At 43.1% G+C, this 17,860-nt stretch overlaps 2 protein-coding genes across 3 annotated transcripts; both read right to left on the reverse strand.

Moving 5' to 3' along the window:
• Positions 1-645: 645 nt before the first annotated feature.
• Positions 646-3,921, reverse strand: LOC121714289 (tubulin alpha-1C chain-like). 2 transcript variants are annotated; one of them, XM_042099574.1, is made up of 4 exons: positions 3,775-3,921; positions 2,412-2,634; positions 2,071-2,219; positions 646-1,745 (listed from the first exon to the last, which is right to left on the reverse strand). In XM_042099574.1, exons 1-4 carry the CDS (start codon positions 3,775-3,777, stop codon positions 771-773), a joined length of 1,350 nt encoding a protein of 449 aa, XP_041955508.1. In that variant the 5' UTR covers positions 3,778-3,921; the 3' UTR covers positions 646-770. The 2 variants fall into 2 exon arrangements, with proteins under 2 accessions (XP_041955508.1, XP_041955509.1); XM_042099575.1 differs by having other exon boundaries at positions 2,412-2,675; positions 3,775-3,884.
• A 5,199-nt stretch (positions 3,922-9,120) lies between these two features.
• Positions 9,121-12,330, reverse strand: LOC121714288 (tubulin alpha-1A chain). The gene is made up of 4 exons (XM_042099573.1): positions 12,207-12,330; positions 10,695-10,917; positions 10,455-10,603; positions 9,121-10,238 (listed from the first exon to the last, which is right to left on the reverse strand). Exons 1-4 carry the CDS (start codon positions 12,207-12,209, stop codon positions 9,258-9,260), a joined length of 1,356 nt encoding a protein of 451 aa, XP_041955507.1. The 5' UTR covers positions 12,210-12,330; the 3' UTR covers positions 9,121-9,257.
• Between the last annotated feature and the right edge of the window lie 5,530 nt (positions 12,331-17,860).

Below are 17,860 nucleotides of genomic sequence, written 5' to 3' on the forward strand. Positions count from 1 at the left end.
ACTGTTTTCTGTTTTTCTCCCTTTGATAAATGTGAACGCTTTAACAAATCAATTACTCACATCAATAAAACATACTGTACTTTTGTTGCCAATGAATATTTACACATTTTGGAGTATGAAAAAAAAAATGATCACAATTAACTGTAGTTAAGTGTTCCCAGTTAAATTAATGTTGAATACAGGATTTTTATTTATTGAACAAAACAGCCAGGATTTGTCCGAGGCAACACAAGAGCTTTGGCTTCCTGGCAGAACCGGAGTGTATTTATTACATTAACTAATGAAAGCTGCTACTACAGTTGCAGTGGATGGATTTGAGCCTTCACATATATTGGAGAGAACAAGACCACCAGCAGAGGGCATCCACTAGAACACACTAGATTAGAACATGGCTGTATTCAATGAAAGTAAATTATGCCAAATGACTTCACAAATGTTCTTAGGCTTCACACTGCCATCTGTGATCATCTTACAGAATGATCATATAAGTCCTTCTTCATTATAAGCTGTATGTCCATCATTTCAGATGTCCATAGACCCATTCCAGGAATAAAGTAAATGGTGAGCGTGTATGTACTCGGACAGAACATAGCTAATACAGTAGTTCAAGGTTCACATGCGTAGACAGCAGAATAAGGACAAAGGTTGTTTAGACTTCAACTTTATTGTCATTAGACCATTTCAGGTTAAAGTTTCAGTGACAGTGGGACAACACACATATAAAAGAGAATAGGAAAGGAAAGGGAAACCAGACAAAGTTAAAATACGGCTCAGTACTCTTCGCCCTCCTCATCTTCCTCCAAGCTTTCAGCCCCAACCTCCTCATAATCCTTCTCCAGGGCGGCCATGTCCTCTCTGGCCTCAGAGAACTCTCCCTCCTCCATGCCCTCACCTACATACCAGTGCACAAAGGCACGCTTGGCGTACATCAGATCAAACTTGTGATCCAGCCGGGCCCAAGCCTCAGCAATAGCAGTGGTGTTGCTCAACATGCACACAGCCCTCTGCACCTTGGCCAGGTCTCCACCTGGGACAACAGTAGGGGGCTGGTAGTTGATGCCAACCTTGAAACCAGTGGGACACCAATCCACAAACTGGATGGAGCGCTTGGTTTTGATGGTGGCAATGGCAGCATTAACATCTTTGGGCACCACGTCACCACGGTACAGCAGACAGCAGGCCATGTACTTGCCGTGACGGGGGTCACATTTCACCATCTGATTGGCTGGCTCAAAGCAAGCATTGGTGATCTCAGACACTGAGAGCTGCTCATGGTAGGCCTTCTCAGCAGAGATCACTGGGGCATACGTGGCCAGAGGGAAGTGGATACGAGGGTAGGGCACCAAGTTGGTCTGGAACTCTGTCAGATCAACATTGAGGGCACCGTCAAATCGAAGGGAGGCTGTGATGGAGGACACAATCTGGCTGATAAGCCTGTTGAGGTTTGTGTAGGTAGGGCGCTCGATATCAAGGTTTCTACGGCAAATGTCATAGATGGCCTCATTGTCTACCATGAAGGCACAGTCAGAGTGCTCAAGGGTGGTGTGGGTGGTCAGAATGGAGTTGTAGGGCTCCACCACGGCAGTAGACACCTGGGGGGCTGGGTAGATGGAGAACTCCAGCTTGGACTTCTTGCCATAGTCGACGGAGAGGCGCTCCATCAGCAGGGAGGTGAAGCCAGAACCAGTGCCTCCCCCAAAGCTGTGGAAGACGAGGAAGCCCTGCAGACCTGTGCACTGGTCAGCCTGGAGAATGAATGAGTTTACATTAGGAAGGTTGGACCAACCATCAAAGGCAAACTTATTTGTATAGCACATTATCATACATAATAGTCATTCAATGTGCTTTACACAGACAGAACAAACAAATGAAATGGAAATAGCCCAAGTAAAAGGAATATAAAAAAGGGAAATAAATTAATCAAATTAATTAAAAGGAATACATACACATATGAATAAACATATGAAAAAATAGTGCAGTCTCTTTAAAACAGGCTACCATTTGATCTCCATGGGGAGGGTTAAACCAACATGGTTCAAATTCAGGGCATCTGGAGAACAGGGCCCTTACCAGTTTGCGGATACGGTCCAGCACCAAGTCAATAAGCTCCTTTCCAATGGTGTAATGACCACGGGCATAGTTATTGGCAGCATCCTCTTTGCCAGTGATGAGCTGCTCTGGGTGGAACAGCTGTCGGTAGGTCCCAGTGCGTACCTCATCTGTAAAAAGCATACTAGGTTATAAAAGCATTGCAACTACGGGAGTGAGAACCCTGAAAATTCCAACAACTCGCCTAAATACTACTATGCTTTTATTTTTTCATGCCTTTTTTGTGAAGCACTTTTGTGATCCTATCTGTGAAAAATGCTATAGAAATAAAATTGTACTTACTTAAATAGATCTGGGCTTACCGATCACAGTGGGCTCCAGGTCCACAAACACAGCCCTGGGTACATGCTTTCCAGCACCAGTCTCACTGAAGAAGGTGTTGAAAGAGTCATCTCCTCCTCCGATGGTCTTGTCGCTGGGCATCTGTCCGTCCGGCTGGATGCCATGTTCAAGGCAGTAGAGTTCCCAGCAGGCATTGCCAATCTGGACGCCAGCCTGACCCACGTGGACTGAGATGCACTCACGCTAAAGAAGAATATATATACGTGGTCTGAGATGCACTCACGCTAAAGAAGAATATATGTTTTAAAATGAAGCTTGGAAACAACACAGTGAGCCACTTGCATGCCACATGTAGTGATTAAGTGAGTTTAGCGCCCCCCTCCATCCATAAAGATAGGCCCAAATATAATTTAAAAGAAGACCAACTTGACTGCCTAACATTAGAAGGGAAAGGGAGGAAACCCACAGGTCTTGTGACCAATCCACCACAGCCATATAGTTTTCTGTTCCCAACAAAACGACATATAACTGTACAATTTACGCAGGCTATAGGCAAGTAGTAGTAATTTGTCAGAAGCTGTGTTTTAAGTTCAAGTTATTAAAAACCCAAACCTGTTTATTTTTAATTATATTATTGATCTCTAGATCAGTCTTATCGGAAACGACATGAGACATGACATCAAGTTCATGGTTCATAAAACTGAACTAGCTGCCTGCCACTGCCAGTCATCACGCTGGAATGCAGCTTACATGTGGAAGTTAGGATCTCAGTAAAGACTGTTCTCCTTTCTTTTCCGTAACTCGTCAATAACCATGAGGTAACTTAACAAATCAATATATAACCTATATGTATATACATGAATTAAATATAAACCTTTTGCTTTAGGAGTTTGGCGTTTGAGGAGTGACCCACATAGTCTCATGACCAGTTTAACTAGTTGCCTTCAGCCGGAAATTAGTCGAGTAGGCTACTTGGCCAGCCTCAGCACCCGTTTTGAATGTCATGACTTTTCTTTCAGAAAATAACCATCCTATATCGGTTAAGGGTCATTTTAGTAGGAAATACGGAAATGTCGTTATTGCTATTAAGCAACGATATTGGGTGGCCTAAATCATTTTAGATAGTTTAGACAGTGAAAAAAAATAGGCTTCTACTTGGATTTGGTAAGTTCAGACTTTCAGTTTGCACACAGGTCTTTCTAAATAGCATTCGACAAAACAGAGTTGTTTTTTTTATATACAATTCCAATATTTTTTATATTTTTAAAGGCTATAAACTGGTCATTGTCCAACGAGTAGGCTACACAAGTATACTTCCAAACTTTTGATGATAAGCTTTTGATTGCGTTGATGATAAATGTAAATTGTATGCCTAGTACTTACCATATTGAAGCTTTTCAAATGTTTAACCTTTTTGATTGGAGTTCTGAAATTGCTGATAAATAACTCTCACACTACGACTTTTAAAGAGTCTTTTGTGAGAAGTTTGAATGACTGTCTGGGGTGGGGCTGTTTTATAGTCTCTCTTGACTTGCGTCACGCAGAGGAGGGATCTGCAGACAGCAGCACGCTGGATTTGTCTGATTGGTTGAGGATAGACGCGACACCGCAGATTATTGGTTCGTTCAAACTTTCGAAGTATAACTTGCCGGTTGGCCATTTAGTGTAGGCTAGTGTACTATCAGGCAGGCAGCTTGAGGACGGACGTACATGAGCATGCGTTAAACAGTAATGTTAAATATCAGTATAGGCTACTTTTGGTTTGCCATCCATCATGCGGAATCAATCAGCCTATAGTCGCTAAGCCGAGAACATCCAGTTCTAACATACAAATCTGCTATCAAGCGGACAGCTATCAATTAATGTCTATCATTGTATCTTTAGCGAATAATCAACACTGTCACCACCTTGAACAGTTATTTATTGATTTAAAAACCATTCAATCGAATACCTTGAGAGGACGTTCCCAGAACGTCTTTTAAAGGTTGAATTCGTGTGACCTTTAGGGAACGTTCATAGAACGTTGTGTAGCCTATTTTGCTGGAGTAGCCTACTTCATGAAATAACTGGCTGTGCTGGTAATCCCTATCCAGTGTTGGGAGTAATGCATTAAAAAAGTAATGTAATTACAGTAATGCATTGCTTTTTGCTGTAATGCAGTAATGTAAGGCATTACCAATACAATTTCAGTAATATTTTACTCGGTACAATTCTCAGTAACTGAAGTTACTTTGCTTTTTAATCCAAAATTGAGAAATGCTCAATTGGCACCAGAGAAGATTATCCAAGAATTAAAAAGTCATCTATGCTGGTCCTGGAATTTGATTGCCTTGATTAGATGACTGTAGAAAGGGAATTTGAGTTATCTCTGCCATTCATGCACAGATGACATGGTTAGGCTATACTTCTCATTTCAAGCAGTGAGAATAACTAAAATGTTGCTTTTACAGACAAAGATCATAGCCATTATTCTCAAACTATTTGCATTAAGTCTACACCACTGTAAGTGGAAGGAAAGGCAACCAGCAATGATGAGAACCATTTAAAGTCAACATACAATTTTACTATGGCTATATTTTACTATATTAAGTTGTGAGTGACCTTTGGCCTTTGGGGCCTACCTACATTGTCCAATGAGCCATTACTGCAACCATTATATTGTTCTTTTGTTAGCCTTAAGCCTATCTCAGTCATTATGCCATACCACATCACCTCCTGCCGTGTAATGAGCTGCATTGAACACATGAAGATCTATTGAGAACACCAAATTCATATTTCCTGTTATTTTGGTGAAGTAATGTAAACGTAATGCCTTACAATTCAAAGACAGTAATATTATAATGTAACAAATTACTTTGAGATGACTGTAACAAGTAATAAATAATGCATTACACTTTTGAAGTAACTTGCCCAACACTGTCCCTATCTGTTGAGATCTTTGGTTCGACCATAATGTTGATGGGGAGCTAGAGTATGTCCTATAGTCATACCAGTGAAACTGGATAAGAAAGCTGTGCATCTGTGGAGGGTACGCCTTCAGGAGACTGTCAGTAGGCTATGATTCAGCACACACAAGATAACAGCTGTTGCCGAGAGGGACAGTGATGCCAGCTGACTAGGTCTAGCCTGAGTGTGATCTCAGTTACATTCTGCGGAAGTCCCCGACAGCTTTACATAGCGGAAACTTGAAGACCAAACATAGAGCTAAACAATCCACAGCGTTGGTTCACCTGATGCGCCGGGGCCGCCTGAAACTTGGATCAAACATCCACACGCACGTCACACATAGGCCTAGCAGCAGGACAATTGCTGTAGTATTTAAGCCTGCTGTCTGTATGTGTAGGCCTATGTAATATGTAAAATCCTTTGAATGTAATATTACTCATCATGTTCAAAACACAACACAATGCATTTTATTATGAAGGATTTAACTGTTCTCTGTGAACAGTTTTAGTTGTACAAGCACTGTCATGGTTTGCAGGGGAATTGACCCAAATGGAAGGCAGATCAAGGCTAGGCAAGATATGCTTGGAATAAACAGGAAACTTTACTGAGAAACTGAGCAACACACAAACCAAACTACGCGTATAAGACAAAAAAGACCAACAAAGAACAGAGGGTACACAAGGAAGAAATACTCTGGGGAACACGACACAGGTGAAGACACTGAAACAATAATCAGGTACAGGAGAGAGGCAGAGACACAGGTATGAGGAAAACCAGGAACAGGAAGCACATGACTCATAGGAGCACATGGCACAGGAAGTAAACAAAGGAGACACAAAGGAGTACCAATCCCCCCCCCCCCCCCCCACACACACACACACACACACACTTCCTAAAGGGAAAAAAAGAGAAGTCAAAGCAGGGTGGGTGGAGGGGACCAAAGGCAGGAGGGTCAGGCAGGCGGCCGGGTGGACCGCTGGATAGGGACGGCGGGTCAGGCGGGCGGCCAGGTGATAGGCGACAGGGCTGCAGGAATTGAAGCATTGAATCTACATAGCATGCGAGAATACCCCCAACTATCGGATGTGCATGGAAACTGTTCCGTTCTGTTTGTCATATAGTGTATTTGTGCAACACAGTCTTTTCCAAACTGGCAGTGCCCAAAACACAACACAATAGAACACAACATAACACATTTTATTATGAAGGATTTAACCGTTTTCTTTGAACAGTTTTAGTGGTACTTGGTTATAATGTATTAAGTACATGGGTTATAATAATGACTAAAAGAGATTGTGGATAACTGCTAAATACAATCTATATTAAATCATTCTTAATCATTCATGATAATTGCAATTAAAAATGTTAATTTATTAAACTTGATAGAGGTCTTTATTACTGGATATGTTTGGGTGAGTCCATAAAAGCCTAAATCTGCTTATGATCTAAAATGCAGTCACTGATTGATTTTATTTGTTTATTTTCAAGTATGCCAATATTTGGCTCACTCTAAACATTAACATTCCATTTTGGATAGGGCAGTAGATTGATACTGTGGTAAGGTGGCACAATGTATCCTAACCCACATAATAAAAACAGGCTAAATGAGTAGTTTTTAAAATTAGTAGTAGTTTTTAGTACATTTACTGAGGCCAGTGAAACGTAGCCTATGCTGCACTTCAAAGTGACATGTTCCCACTGTAAGGTCATGTGTTCAAATCATGTGAGAAATCTATTTACATCTCCTCTTAATCTCCGGATCACATGTTGCCACAGGTTATTTACAACACTTTGTAAAATGTGAATAAAAAATAATGCTATGATTTACAATTCATGCCAACCCTATATGTAATTGAGAATAGTTCAAAGACAACATATGAATTGTTGAAGGAGAGAGAAATGGTACTATTTTGTTGAAAATATAAGCAAATTTTGAATTTGATGCCAGCAACACATTTCAAAAAAGTTTCAAAAAGAGGGAGGGGTCAAGAAAAGGCTAGAAAACTAATTAGGTGAACTGGAACCATGAATAAGGATAAAAAAAAGAACATCAGAGACTAAATCTCTCAGAATAAAGAGGTATTCATCACTGTGTAAACCTGTGTGGGTAAATGATGAAGATTAATGTTTCTTAAGATAAATTATGAAGATTAATGTTTCTTAACATGAAATTGAGAAGGATTTACTGTAAGGATGTCATCCTCTACAGTACATAATGTCATTAAAATATTCAGAGAATCCAGAGAAATCTTTAAACAAAGGGACAGGGCTGAAAAAAAATATTGGATGACAATGGTCTTTTGGACCTCAGATGGCACTGTGTTAAAAACAGACCTTTTCTGTAAAGAAAATCATTGTATGGGCTCAGGAAAACTTCTGATGACCATCGTCTATGAGCACATTTTAATGCTCCATTCACACATGCTGGTGTAAACTACCATGCAAAGAAGACATTTTATTTAGATATGATACCGAAATGCTACCATCTTATCTGGATCTGAGCTCATTTCAAATGGATTGATATAAAGTGGAGGAAGGTCCTGTGGTTAGACCAATCAAAATTTGCAATTCTTTTTGGAAATCATAGACAACTCTGAGCTAAAGAGGAGAGTGCTCAGTTCAAAACCCAGTATCCATGATGGTGTAGAGATGCATCAGTGCCTATGGCAAGGCACAATCAATTCTGAATTATGACACAGGTTTTGAGCAACATAGTCCACTGTATACTGTCATCCAGACAATTTCTTTTCAGGAAAAATCTTGAATATTTCAGGAAAACAATGCCCAAATTAATTCTGCCCATATTTAAACAGTATTTCTCCATAGAGGAAGAGTCCAGGAGCTAAAATGGCTTATCTGAAATGGCTTATCTGTAGTCCAGACCTGTCAAATTGGGTGCATTCTGGAATGAAAAACATGACTAAGAAGACCCCAGAGTGTTGAGCTGAAATCCTATATCAGACTAGCCTAGAAATTTAGACGCGCCCCTAGCGGCAGGAAATTACATTTGCTGTCAGGGCTAGTCTAGCAACTCTCCGTTGGCTTGTGAGCTCCAGAAATCGAAACTCAATCAGGCCAATGAAATCGTGTATAGAGTCGTTAGGTGGGCTTAACATAATGATTGATGGCAGAGTTGCAACGGTTTGGCTTGAATTCCCTGCTACTTGAAAACAAATAAGATGGATGTTGCTGTTGGCGAACAGTGTGACACGAGTTAAGCTTTTATTAAGTTGGCAAATGTTTGAACTAGCCAACTAGCTCCGCTGGTGGGAAACGCATGGGACTCATAGCGCTGCCATTGTCCTATTGCGTGCAGAGGGAATTTGAAAGACAACTGATTATCCCGCCCCTCGGACTGAGCACTGCGAACGGTGAGTGCCCAGACACTACATTTTAATGTGGGTCTGGCTTGTCAGGCTAATATCGGACAGGAATGGGACAACATTTCATTCTCAAAACAAAACTCAGTCTCCTCAGTTCTTACATTTTTACAGAATGTTGTTAAATGAAGAGATGAAGCAACAGTGGTAAAAATGCCCATGCAGGTCCCAACTTTTTTGAGACATGTTGCTGGCATTAAACTCTAAATTAACATATTTTTTTCCAAATAACAATACGATTTCTCTCCTTCAAAAGGTGATATGTTGTCTTTCAACTATTCTCAATTAAATATAGGTTTGACATGATTTGTAAATCATAGCATTCTATTTTTATTCACATTTCACAAAGCATCCCAACTTTTTCGGAATTCAGGTTATAAGAAAAGACCCCATACAAACAGAACATTTTTTAAGACCAGGAATTTTATTTGTTATCCGACCATGACCTGCAAAATAACAATGCTTGGTGCATGGGCTTATTCCAAGGCTTGGTAAACATTTGTTGTAGCTTCTCATTGATTGGGTACCTGGTGTTGCAGTTTAGTACTCCTCTCCCTCTTCCTCGCCCTCTCCTTCAATGGAGTCAACTCCAACCTCCTCATAATCCTTCTCCAGGGCGGCCATGTCCTCTCTGGCCTCAGAGAACTCTCCCTCCTCCATGCCCTCACCTACATACCAGTGCACAAAGGCACGCTTGGCGTACATCAGATCAAACTTGTGATCCAGCCGGGCCCAAGCCTCAGCAATAGCAGTGGTGTTGCTCAACATGCACACAGCCCTCTGCACCTTGGCCAGGTCTCCACCTGGGACAACAGTAGGGGGCTGGTAGTTGATGCCAACCTTGAAACCAGTGGGACACCAATCCACAAACTGGATGGTGCGCTTGGTTTTGATGGTGGCAATGGCAGCATTAACATCTTTGGGCACCACGTCACCACGGTACAGCAGACAGCAGGCCATGTACTTGCCGTGACGGGGGTCACATTTCACCATCTGATTGGCTGGCTCAAAGCAAGCATTGGTGATCTCAGACACTGAGAGCTGCTCATGGTAGGCCTTCTCAGCAGAGATCACTGGGGCATACGTGGCCAGAGGGAAGTGGATACGAGGGTAGGGCACCAAGTTGGTCTGGAACTCTGTCAGATCAACATTGAGGGCACCGTCAAATCGGAGGGAGGCTGTGATGGAGGACACAATCTGACCAATGAGCCTGTTGAGGTTTGTGTAGGTAGGGCGCTCAATATCAAGGTTTCTACGGCAAATGTCATAGATGGCCTCATTGTCTACCATGAAGGCACAGTCAGAGTGCTCAAGGGTGGTGTGGGTGGTCAGAATGGAGTTGTAGGGCTCCACCACGGCAGTAGACACCTGGGGGGCTGGGTAGATGGAGAACTCCAGCTTGGACTTCTTGCCATAGTCGACGGAGAGGCGCTCCATCAGCAGGGAGGTGAAGCCAGAGCCAGTGCCTCCCCCAAAGCTGTGGAAGACGAGGAAGCCCTGCAGACCTGTGCACTGGTCAGCCTAAGGATAGAGAAAATAAAAAAAAGTGAGAGTAAGTACCTGACAAAAGTGAGTGAAAATAGATTTTGTGATTGTTAAACATTGAAATATTATGTTTTATATATTTCTTAAACACTCAGGGCTCAAAGATATCACTGATGACAAAAAACATGATCACTAATTCTGATATGATTCTCATAAGACCATAATGACAAGCATCCGACCTTGAATACCCACCAGTTTGCGAATCCTGTCCAGTACAAGGTCAATGATTTCCTTGCCAATGGTGTAGTGACCACGGGCATAGTTGTTGGCAGCATCCTCTTTGCCAGTGATGAGCTGCTCTGGGTGGAACAGCTGGCGATAGGTCCCAGTGCGTACCTCATCTGAGTAAGCAAGAGTAGTTAATCAGAGTAATCAGTTAAAATCCTACCGTTTCTACAATAATGTAATATTTCTGATTTGAGGTGTTCTTACCGATCACAGTGGGCTCCAGGTCCACAAACACAGCCCTGGGTACATGTTTTCCAGCACCAGTCTCACTGAAGAAGGTGTTGAAAGAGTCATCTCCTCCTCCGATGGTCTTGTCGCTGGGCATCTGTCCGTCCGGCTGGATGCCGTGTTCAAGGCAGTAGAGTTCCCAGCAGGCATTGCCAATCTGGACGCCAGCTTGACCCACGTGGATGGAGATGCACTCACGCTGTAAAGAAAGGGAGAAATACATTTACAATTGAATTCACAGATATTCAGAAATACAATTGAATTCACAGGTATTCAGAAATACAATTGAATTCACAGATATTCAGAAATACAATTGAATTCACAGGTATTCAGAAATACAATTGAATTCACAGGTATTCAGAAATACAATTGAATTCACAGATATTCAGAAATACAATTGAATTCACAGATATTCAGAAGCAACATATTTTTTAACCCCAACTGAAGGGTTGTCTGTTTTTTTTTCCTCAAGTGCTGTGCTCTTGAAACTATGACTTTTGAAGTCTCTCTGGGCTGGGTTCACAGTGCTGCTATAGCATAAATCCCTCTGTAAGCATCTATTGGTGCATATACCTTTGGGGGCAGCCGTGGCCTACTGGTTAGTGCTTCGGGCTTGTAACCAGAGGGTTGCTGGTTCGAACCCCGACCAGTAAGTGCCCTTGAGCCTTCCCCTCAACCCCTCACTGCTCCCTGAGCGCCGCTGTTGTTGCAGGCAGCTCACTGTGCCGGGATTAGTGTGTGCTTCACCTCACTGTGTGCTGAGTGTGTTTCACTAATTCACAGATTGGGATAAATGCAGACCAAATTTCCCTCACGGGATCAAAAGAGTATAGCCTACTTACTTATACTCTACCACTTAGTAGTATTTGGCTCTTTCCTCACATTAGGCTATCTACTTTGTGGGGGTTGTCACCTACCCTATTAATATTTTATGATTTGCGCAGTAAGTGATACTTTCATTCACACACTGAAATGGGAAACCATAGGGCTAAGGTTTCCCTGACATTTTTTTAAGGATTAATTCTAAAATAAATTAGTGTACGATGTTATGCGCCAAACGCCTGATATGTGGTATGCACGCAAGCAGCAATGCATGCAGGAAGCAGAGGGATGGACATGTCATCAGCATCAGCATCGTAACGTTTGATAGGACATGCTGACCGTATAGCCTACAGACCGGCTACAACCAGATAATTTATTCACATCACATTTGTGCAGACTCTGCCTCAGACCGTTCCACAAGCCACGTATAGGCTACTGTACACGGCAAAAAGGAATTGCGCCTTGAAATAACTGAAGCTGCATTTTCATCGTACTGATATAGCTAATGACCTGAGAGATGTATTATTTTCTATCATTACGCATAAATGACACGCATCTTTGCCTTCTGTCTCATTTACCAGTCTCCATAGCTTACCATTTCTATGAAATATGGTGGGGTCGAAATACCAAACATCGTTCAAATAATAAGATGAACAATATTCTTACCATTTTTGACTCTGGTGTTGTTCTTAAATAAGGGTGGGCTGAATCTCTTGTCTGGTTTCTTACAGTTCGACAGTGAGGGGTCGATGTAAGAAGAATAGATGTCTGGGACACGAAGCCGGTGTATATATACTGGGGTCGCCCTGGCGACTGCGTCTCTCACACTTTTATTGGTCAGATGGTGGAAGATCTTCCTGCCAATAAAATCTAAAAAATCCTATTGGATGCAGTCGGGTTTCTTTGTTAAGGACCGCCTAGACAGCCTCACCCAAATGTCCTGTCTGCAACTTCAGCTATGGTTGTAATACAGTAGTTACATGGTTATTTCTTTCATAGTTATTTAACTGTTTGGCCTTTTGTATGGTATACTGTTTAAATTATGTGTTGATATATAGGATTAATGAGGGATAGCACATATAGGCTAGAAAAAATGATGATATTGAAGGGACCAGTGCTGCACAGTGCTAACCACCCCACACACACACACACACACACACACATACACACACACACCTCCAAGCTTTCCTCTTACTGCAGCTGCAGCTTCCTTTGCCATAATAGAAACAAGGAAGTCATCCATCAGCAAATCTGACTGAAATACTTATCACCAGATGAGCACTTATCAGAATTGTACAGCTAAAAATATTTATCTTATATGGATCAAATAAAAATATGGCCTGTCATGAGGGAAATACACAGTTGATTCTTGTTTTCAGATCAGATTAGCTGCAGTGTGACCTCATCCAACTTTGGGCATGGTGTGTGTATCAGGAAACCTAAGCCTATATCTTTACACAAGAGAGACCTGTATATCCATCTAGGCAAGTGGTGGTTTGAATTAAACTTGAGGCTAAGGAGGGTGATTCAGCATATGGGAGATAGCAAAGGGTCAGGTGACCCAGTCTTGGATGGTAAATTCGGGCAGCAGTTTACAGACACCCAACCCCCTAACCCTCCGCTTGGGCTGCTGCTGTTGCTAGGCGATGAATAGCAGAGTTGCTTGGACACCCATCGGCCTCCTAGAGGTTTAACACAAGCCTGCCTCAATTGCCTTTATCTGGAGGGCACGTGACCAAGCCTGGATGACCGCATGGGGGCTGGGCAAAGGGGGCTGCAGAGAGATGGGTTTGGGTGGGGCAGGCAGGGGGGTTGGTTGAGTATGATGAATCCCTTCCTCAGGGTCTCATCTGTCCTGCTACAAATCCCTATATGTCCCGTTAACCAGTGGGAGAGTTCCACTGCTGCGGCTCCACGTTGCTAATTAAAGATAGTGCTGTTGTCCTATCTTGACCATTCACAAGGAAAAAATCAGAGACAATGTTAAAAATATAACCACATCAAAGTATGAAGGTGATGAAAGGCAGCAGTTGTATTTTGACTGACAGATGAGAAATGAACCTGGGTAGTAATTAGCTATGGAGAGTAGGCTAAGTGTGTCATTGTGATACCACAAATATTGTAAGTTAGGCCTGCAAGCTGACACTGCTGTAGACCCCAAGGGTTCACACCAACAGAGGACGGATTTCATGTCTAAGTGCGCCATGGTTACAGGCTTTGTTTGTATACTGTATGTACTTGGAAGGCTTTGTTATGGTTTCCATAACGCTGTGTCAAACATTCCACTGTGTTGCACATGCGCTTCATCAAGCATAATTTTGCTGGAAATAGTTCTCTCTGTCCCATTCCTTTGGGATAGTCAGGACTAATGTACTGCACTTCAGTTCACTTTGTGTGCAATATGGCTTCCAGCATCATGTGGGCTATGTTACTAAAATGCTGCAGCACATGCAGGGGAAATGGAGTTGCTGTACATCATGTAGCTTTGTGCCCTTATTCCCATACATGACAGCTATCTGTTTTCTCTTCAGTATAACAGGAAATATGGTAAATGTAGAGAAACATGAGAGGCAACATTGCTGAAGCAGATCTTCAGATCTTCCTCAGTAATGCGGTGTGTGTGCCTATTTAACACACGCCCACTATGCTTCATCAGTCCTTCTCTTTGTTCTGTAATGCACTTCTAATTGTGTTAAGGCCAGAACAAATCAATACTGACCATAAAATATGCATGCAGAGAGTCCAACTGATAAATTCAGTGAGAGCCTTTGTCAGTGGCAAAGCAACAATGTAACTTTAAGCAAATAAGATGAAACGGAGGAAAATGCATTAGGAGAAGAGATACACAATAGATGACTGAGGGGAATTAGTTCATGCTTTTCCAAGACAAGGATGACATCAGCGATGACAGACAAACCTTTTCTACAAATCACAAATCATCTTCATGATGTCTTTTGTTATGTCCTAAATCCCCACCTTACTAAACACTGAAGAAACTTGACCAAAAATCAGCTCAAGGAGCACATCCTGATAAAAATACAGTCATCTACTGAGTTCCTTTTACATTAGACAAATAGTCACCGGGAGATGTGGCTCTCCTTGGGGATCTGTTCTTTATCCCTGTGTAACCTCCAATCCTGGGCCCAGCTGCAGTGCTGGAATGATCGGTAGGGGTCTTCTCCAGGGTGCTCTGACTTCCAAACACTGGAAACAGAACCTGCAGCTCACAAACACAGGGGAGATGCATGCAAAGAATGAGCTTTGTTTTGGATTTTTCACCATGGCAACAAGGCAACGTTCCTTTGCGTCTTTTACTATGGTAATGCTCTGTGTTCGTTTGAACTTTTATGCACACATTAAAGCTGCAGGGGTCATAAATCCAGCTCAGAGTTTATTGATCCTTGAGTTCCAGATCAGGTAGTTGATGGTGGACTCAGTAGCATGAAATCTCAGGCCAGCAGGTTCTGAACAGTTCTCTGTTTATTTATTTCCATTTGTGTGTAATGTTAAAGAAAAGAAGCAGTCCTCAAACTGAAGTCAGACACTTAAAATAGATTTAAAAACACACCACTACTGGGATGTTATAAAAATAGTATCAGGCCTGTGGCAAAAACTCCAGCTGTAGGCTTGATTATAGGATCCAGAGAGTGCAGCATGACAGCTTATCCCTGGATGCCAGAGATGGTTGTGTGAGCAACAGAGAGAACTCAGACATCTCTTTGTGCTTCATCATCCCCTCCCCACTAGCAGATTACTCCCATAATGTCTCTTTCTCTCTCTCTCTCTCTCTGTGTGTGTGTGTGTGTGAGAGAGAGAGAGAGACAGAGAGACACATGCAGTGGCATGGAGAGGGAGAGATAATCATGGGTGCTGAATTTGACAGTGGGAGAACAGTCCCACAGACTCTGAGCCATTCTGTATCACTGACAGGACAAAACACAGGACATGCTGGTCACGTGACCTGCTCTGGCTAGATTACATCACAGCACTCAAATCTAGGGCAGAGAGAGGGGGAAATGCATGTGTGTGTGTGTTTGTGTGTGTGTATGTGTGTGTGCGCTTTGTGTGTATTTTTTTGTGTGTGTGTGTTTGTCTGTGTGTGTGTGTGTGTGTGTGTGTGTGTTCTGTGTAAGTATGACTGAAAGACTAAGTGGTCTGGAGACGAAAAGAAGGACAGAGATAGCGGAAGGATCTGGAACGCTCTTCTTGCTAAACACTGCCTGTCCTAAGAGGGTTAGCCATCGGAAAAAAACAGAGAAAGAAAGTGTACAGTTTGTCATTGTGTTGAATGCTTGTTGCTAAAATAATGTCATGGTCACTATGCCCACCACCCATGGGACTGGGTGGGAATGTTTCCTCTTATTGTGCGTGAAATTGATATGTAAACTCTCATTAGCTGTTTTGTTTGATATCTTTATATCTTCATTCTGTTTCATTTTCCTGTTGGGTTTTATCACTTTTCTACCATAAATAGACTTTGTATTCACCCATATCAAGACTATACTATATATTGAGGACATACCTCAAATTAGTAATTGTGTTGTGAGATATTTTCACAAATGCTGTTCAAAATGCGTGTGGAACACCACAATGGGTGGGAGGCAGTCAAAGCCCCCATATGAGGAAGGAGTTCTCTTGTTGAGCAAGATAAAGAAGAATTCCAACTTCCCCTTATTCTACCGAGAACTGATGAGTAGATTTAACTTCAGTCATTTTAAGACAAGGTCTTTTACAAGGTATTTTCAGTAAAGAGCTAAAAGAATGCTGTTTTGAACAGCCACCCTTTCCTTCTGTGTTTCCTCCAACTCTTCAAAGGCACATGCTGGCATCTTGACTGACTACAGCACTTGACTGAACAGCAGTGGTATTGTGTACATGTAACACACATGGGGCCAGGTGGAGGGTGAAAAGAGTGTGAAAAAGTCAGGCGACTGCAGACGCAATATTGACCAAGGTTAAAGGGACACCCGGCAAGCCTGATGCTTTTTCTCTACGAAACTCCCCCTCGCTCGGTCTGAAGCTCTTTTCCTTTTCTTTGCATCTTCCGTCAAGGGTTTTCGCTGCTTCTTCGCCGGCTCTGCCATTATACACATGTTTGCAACAATCGCTAGCGTTTCGTTAGCCTGCCTCTGTGCTGTGGATGCAGGATGTAAACTGATCCTTCTTCGGTCGGCGGGTACGATACACTGAACTTGCAAGCGGGATATTCTTCCTACAGGCATAGGGGCGGGCGAGAGAGTCTTCATTCGCCCTGTTACAAAGATGAGTAATTAACACGAAAACGTTGCCTGGTGTCCCTTTAAACCAAATCTCAGCATCTGTGCTCTGAGCGGGATACAGATTATCATGTTGGTGGACTGAGTTATGGTGACCCTCTGGCTTGTGTACAAATTTGAAGTACATCGGACAAATACTTGAGTAAGTGAGTGGACTCAGACGGATATGGATAGGCAGACAGGCCTCATTACAGTAACCTCCCACAGAGTATCTGCTGTGTTGAGAGTGGCTGGAACATAAAGAATATTTAACCAGATACTACTTATACCATTCTGAACCCATGGCTGATAAACCTCTGGTTCTGACACCGCCTTCGCTTGCGCATGAAAGCTAGCGAAGAGCCTAGCACACCTCCCCATGTAGTGCCATCACAGACCTCCCCCATGTAGTGCCACCGCAGACCTCCCCCATGTAGTGCCATCACAGACCTCCCCCATGTAGTGCCACCGCAGACCTGCCCCATGTAGTGCCACCGCAGACCTGCCCCATGTAGTGCCACCGCAGACCTGCCCCATGTAGTGCCACCGCAGGGGGCTGGATCAGCGAGCTGACTCTCATTCTCTGGGGGCTCAGGCTGGGCGTGACACAAGCGAGCGGCAGCCGGTGACAGCTGTGTGCTGGACCTCCCCCCCCTCCCTCTCCCTCTCCCTCTCCCTCTCCCTCCCCTTCTCTCCCTCTCCCTCTCTCTCTCTCTCCCTCTCTCTCCCTCTCTCTCTCTCTCTCCCCCCTCTCTCTCTCTCTCTCCCTCTCTCTCTCTCCCTCTCCCTCACCCTCTCTCTTTCTCGTTCCCTCTCCTGCCTCCTGTTTCAGGGACATGTGGCAGCTGCACTTCACCTCAGGGCCTTCCTCTCTGTCCTCTTCTTCTCAGCTTCCTCTCTGTCACCTACTCCTGGTGAAGATGTCATGCTCTGGGGCTTCATAGGGGGGGCCATGCTTAACTCAATGGCTGCTGTCCTGCTGTAATCTGGTCCTTCATTGTAACAGGTCACTTTGTGTTTTTTTAAAAACAAGGTGAGGGCTTGCCAAACAAATATGTCCTTGCC

This window comes from Alosa sapidissima, chromosome 7 (assembly GCF_018492685.1).
Source record: "Alosa sapidissima isolate fAloSap1 chromosome 7, fAloSap1.pri, whole genome shotgun sequence".
Lineage (NCBI taxonomy): Eukaryota > Metazoa > Chordata > Actinopteri > Clupeiformes > Clupeidae > Alosa > Alosa sapidissima.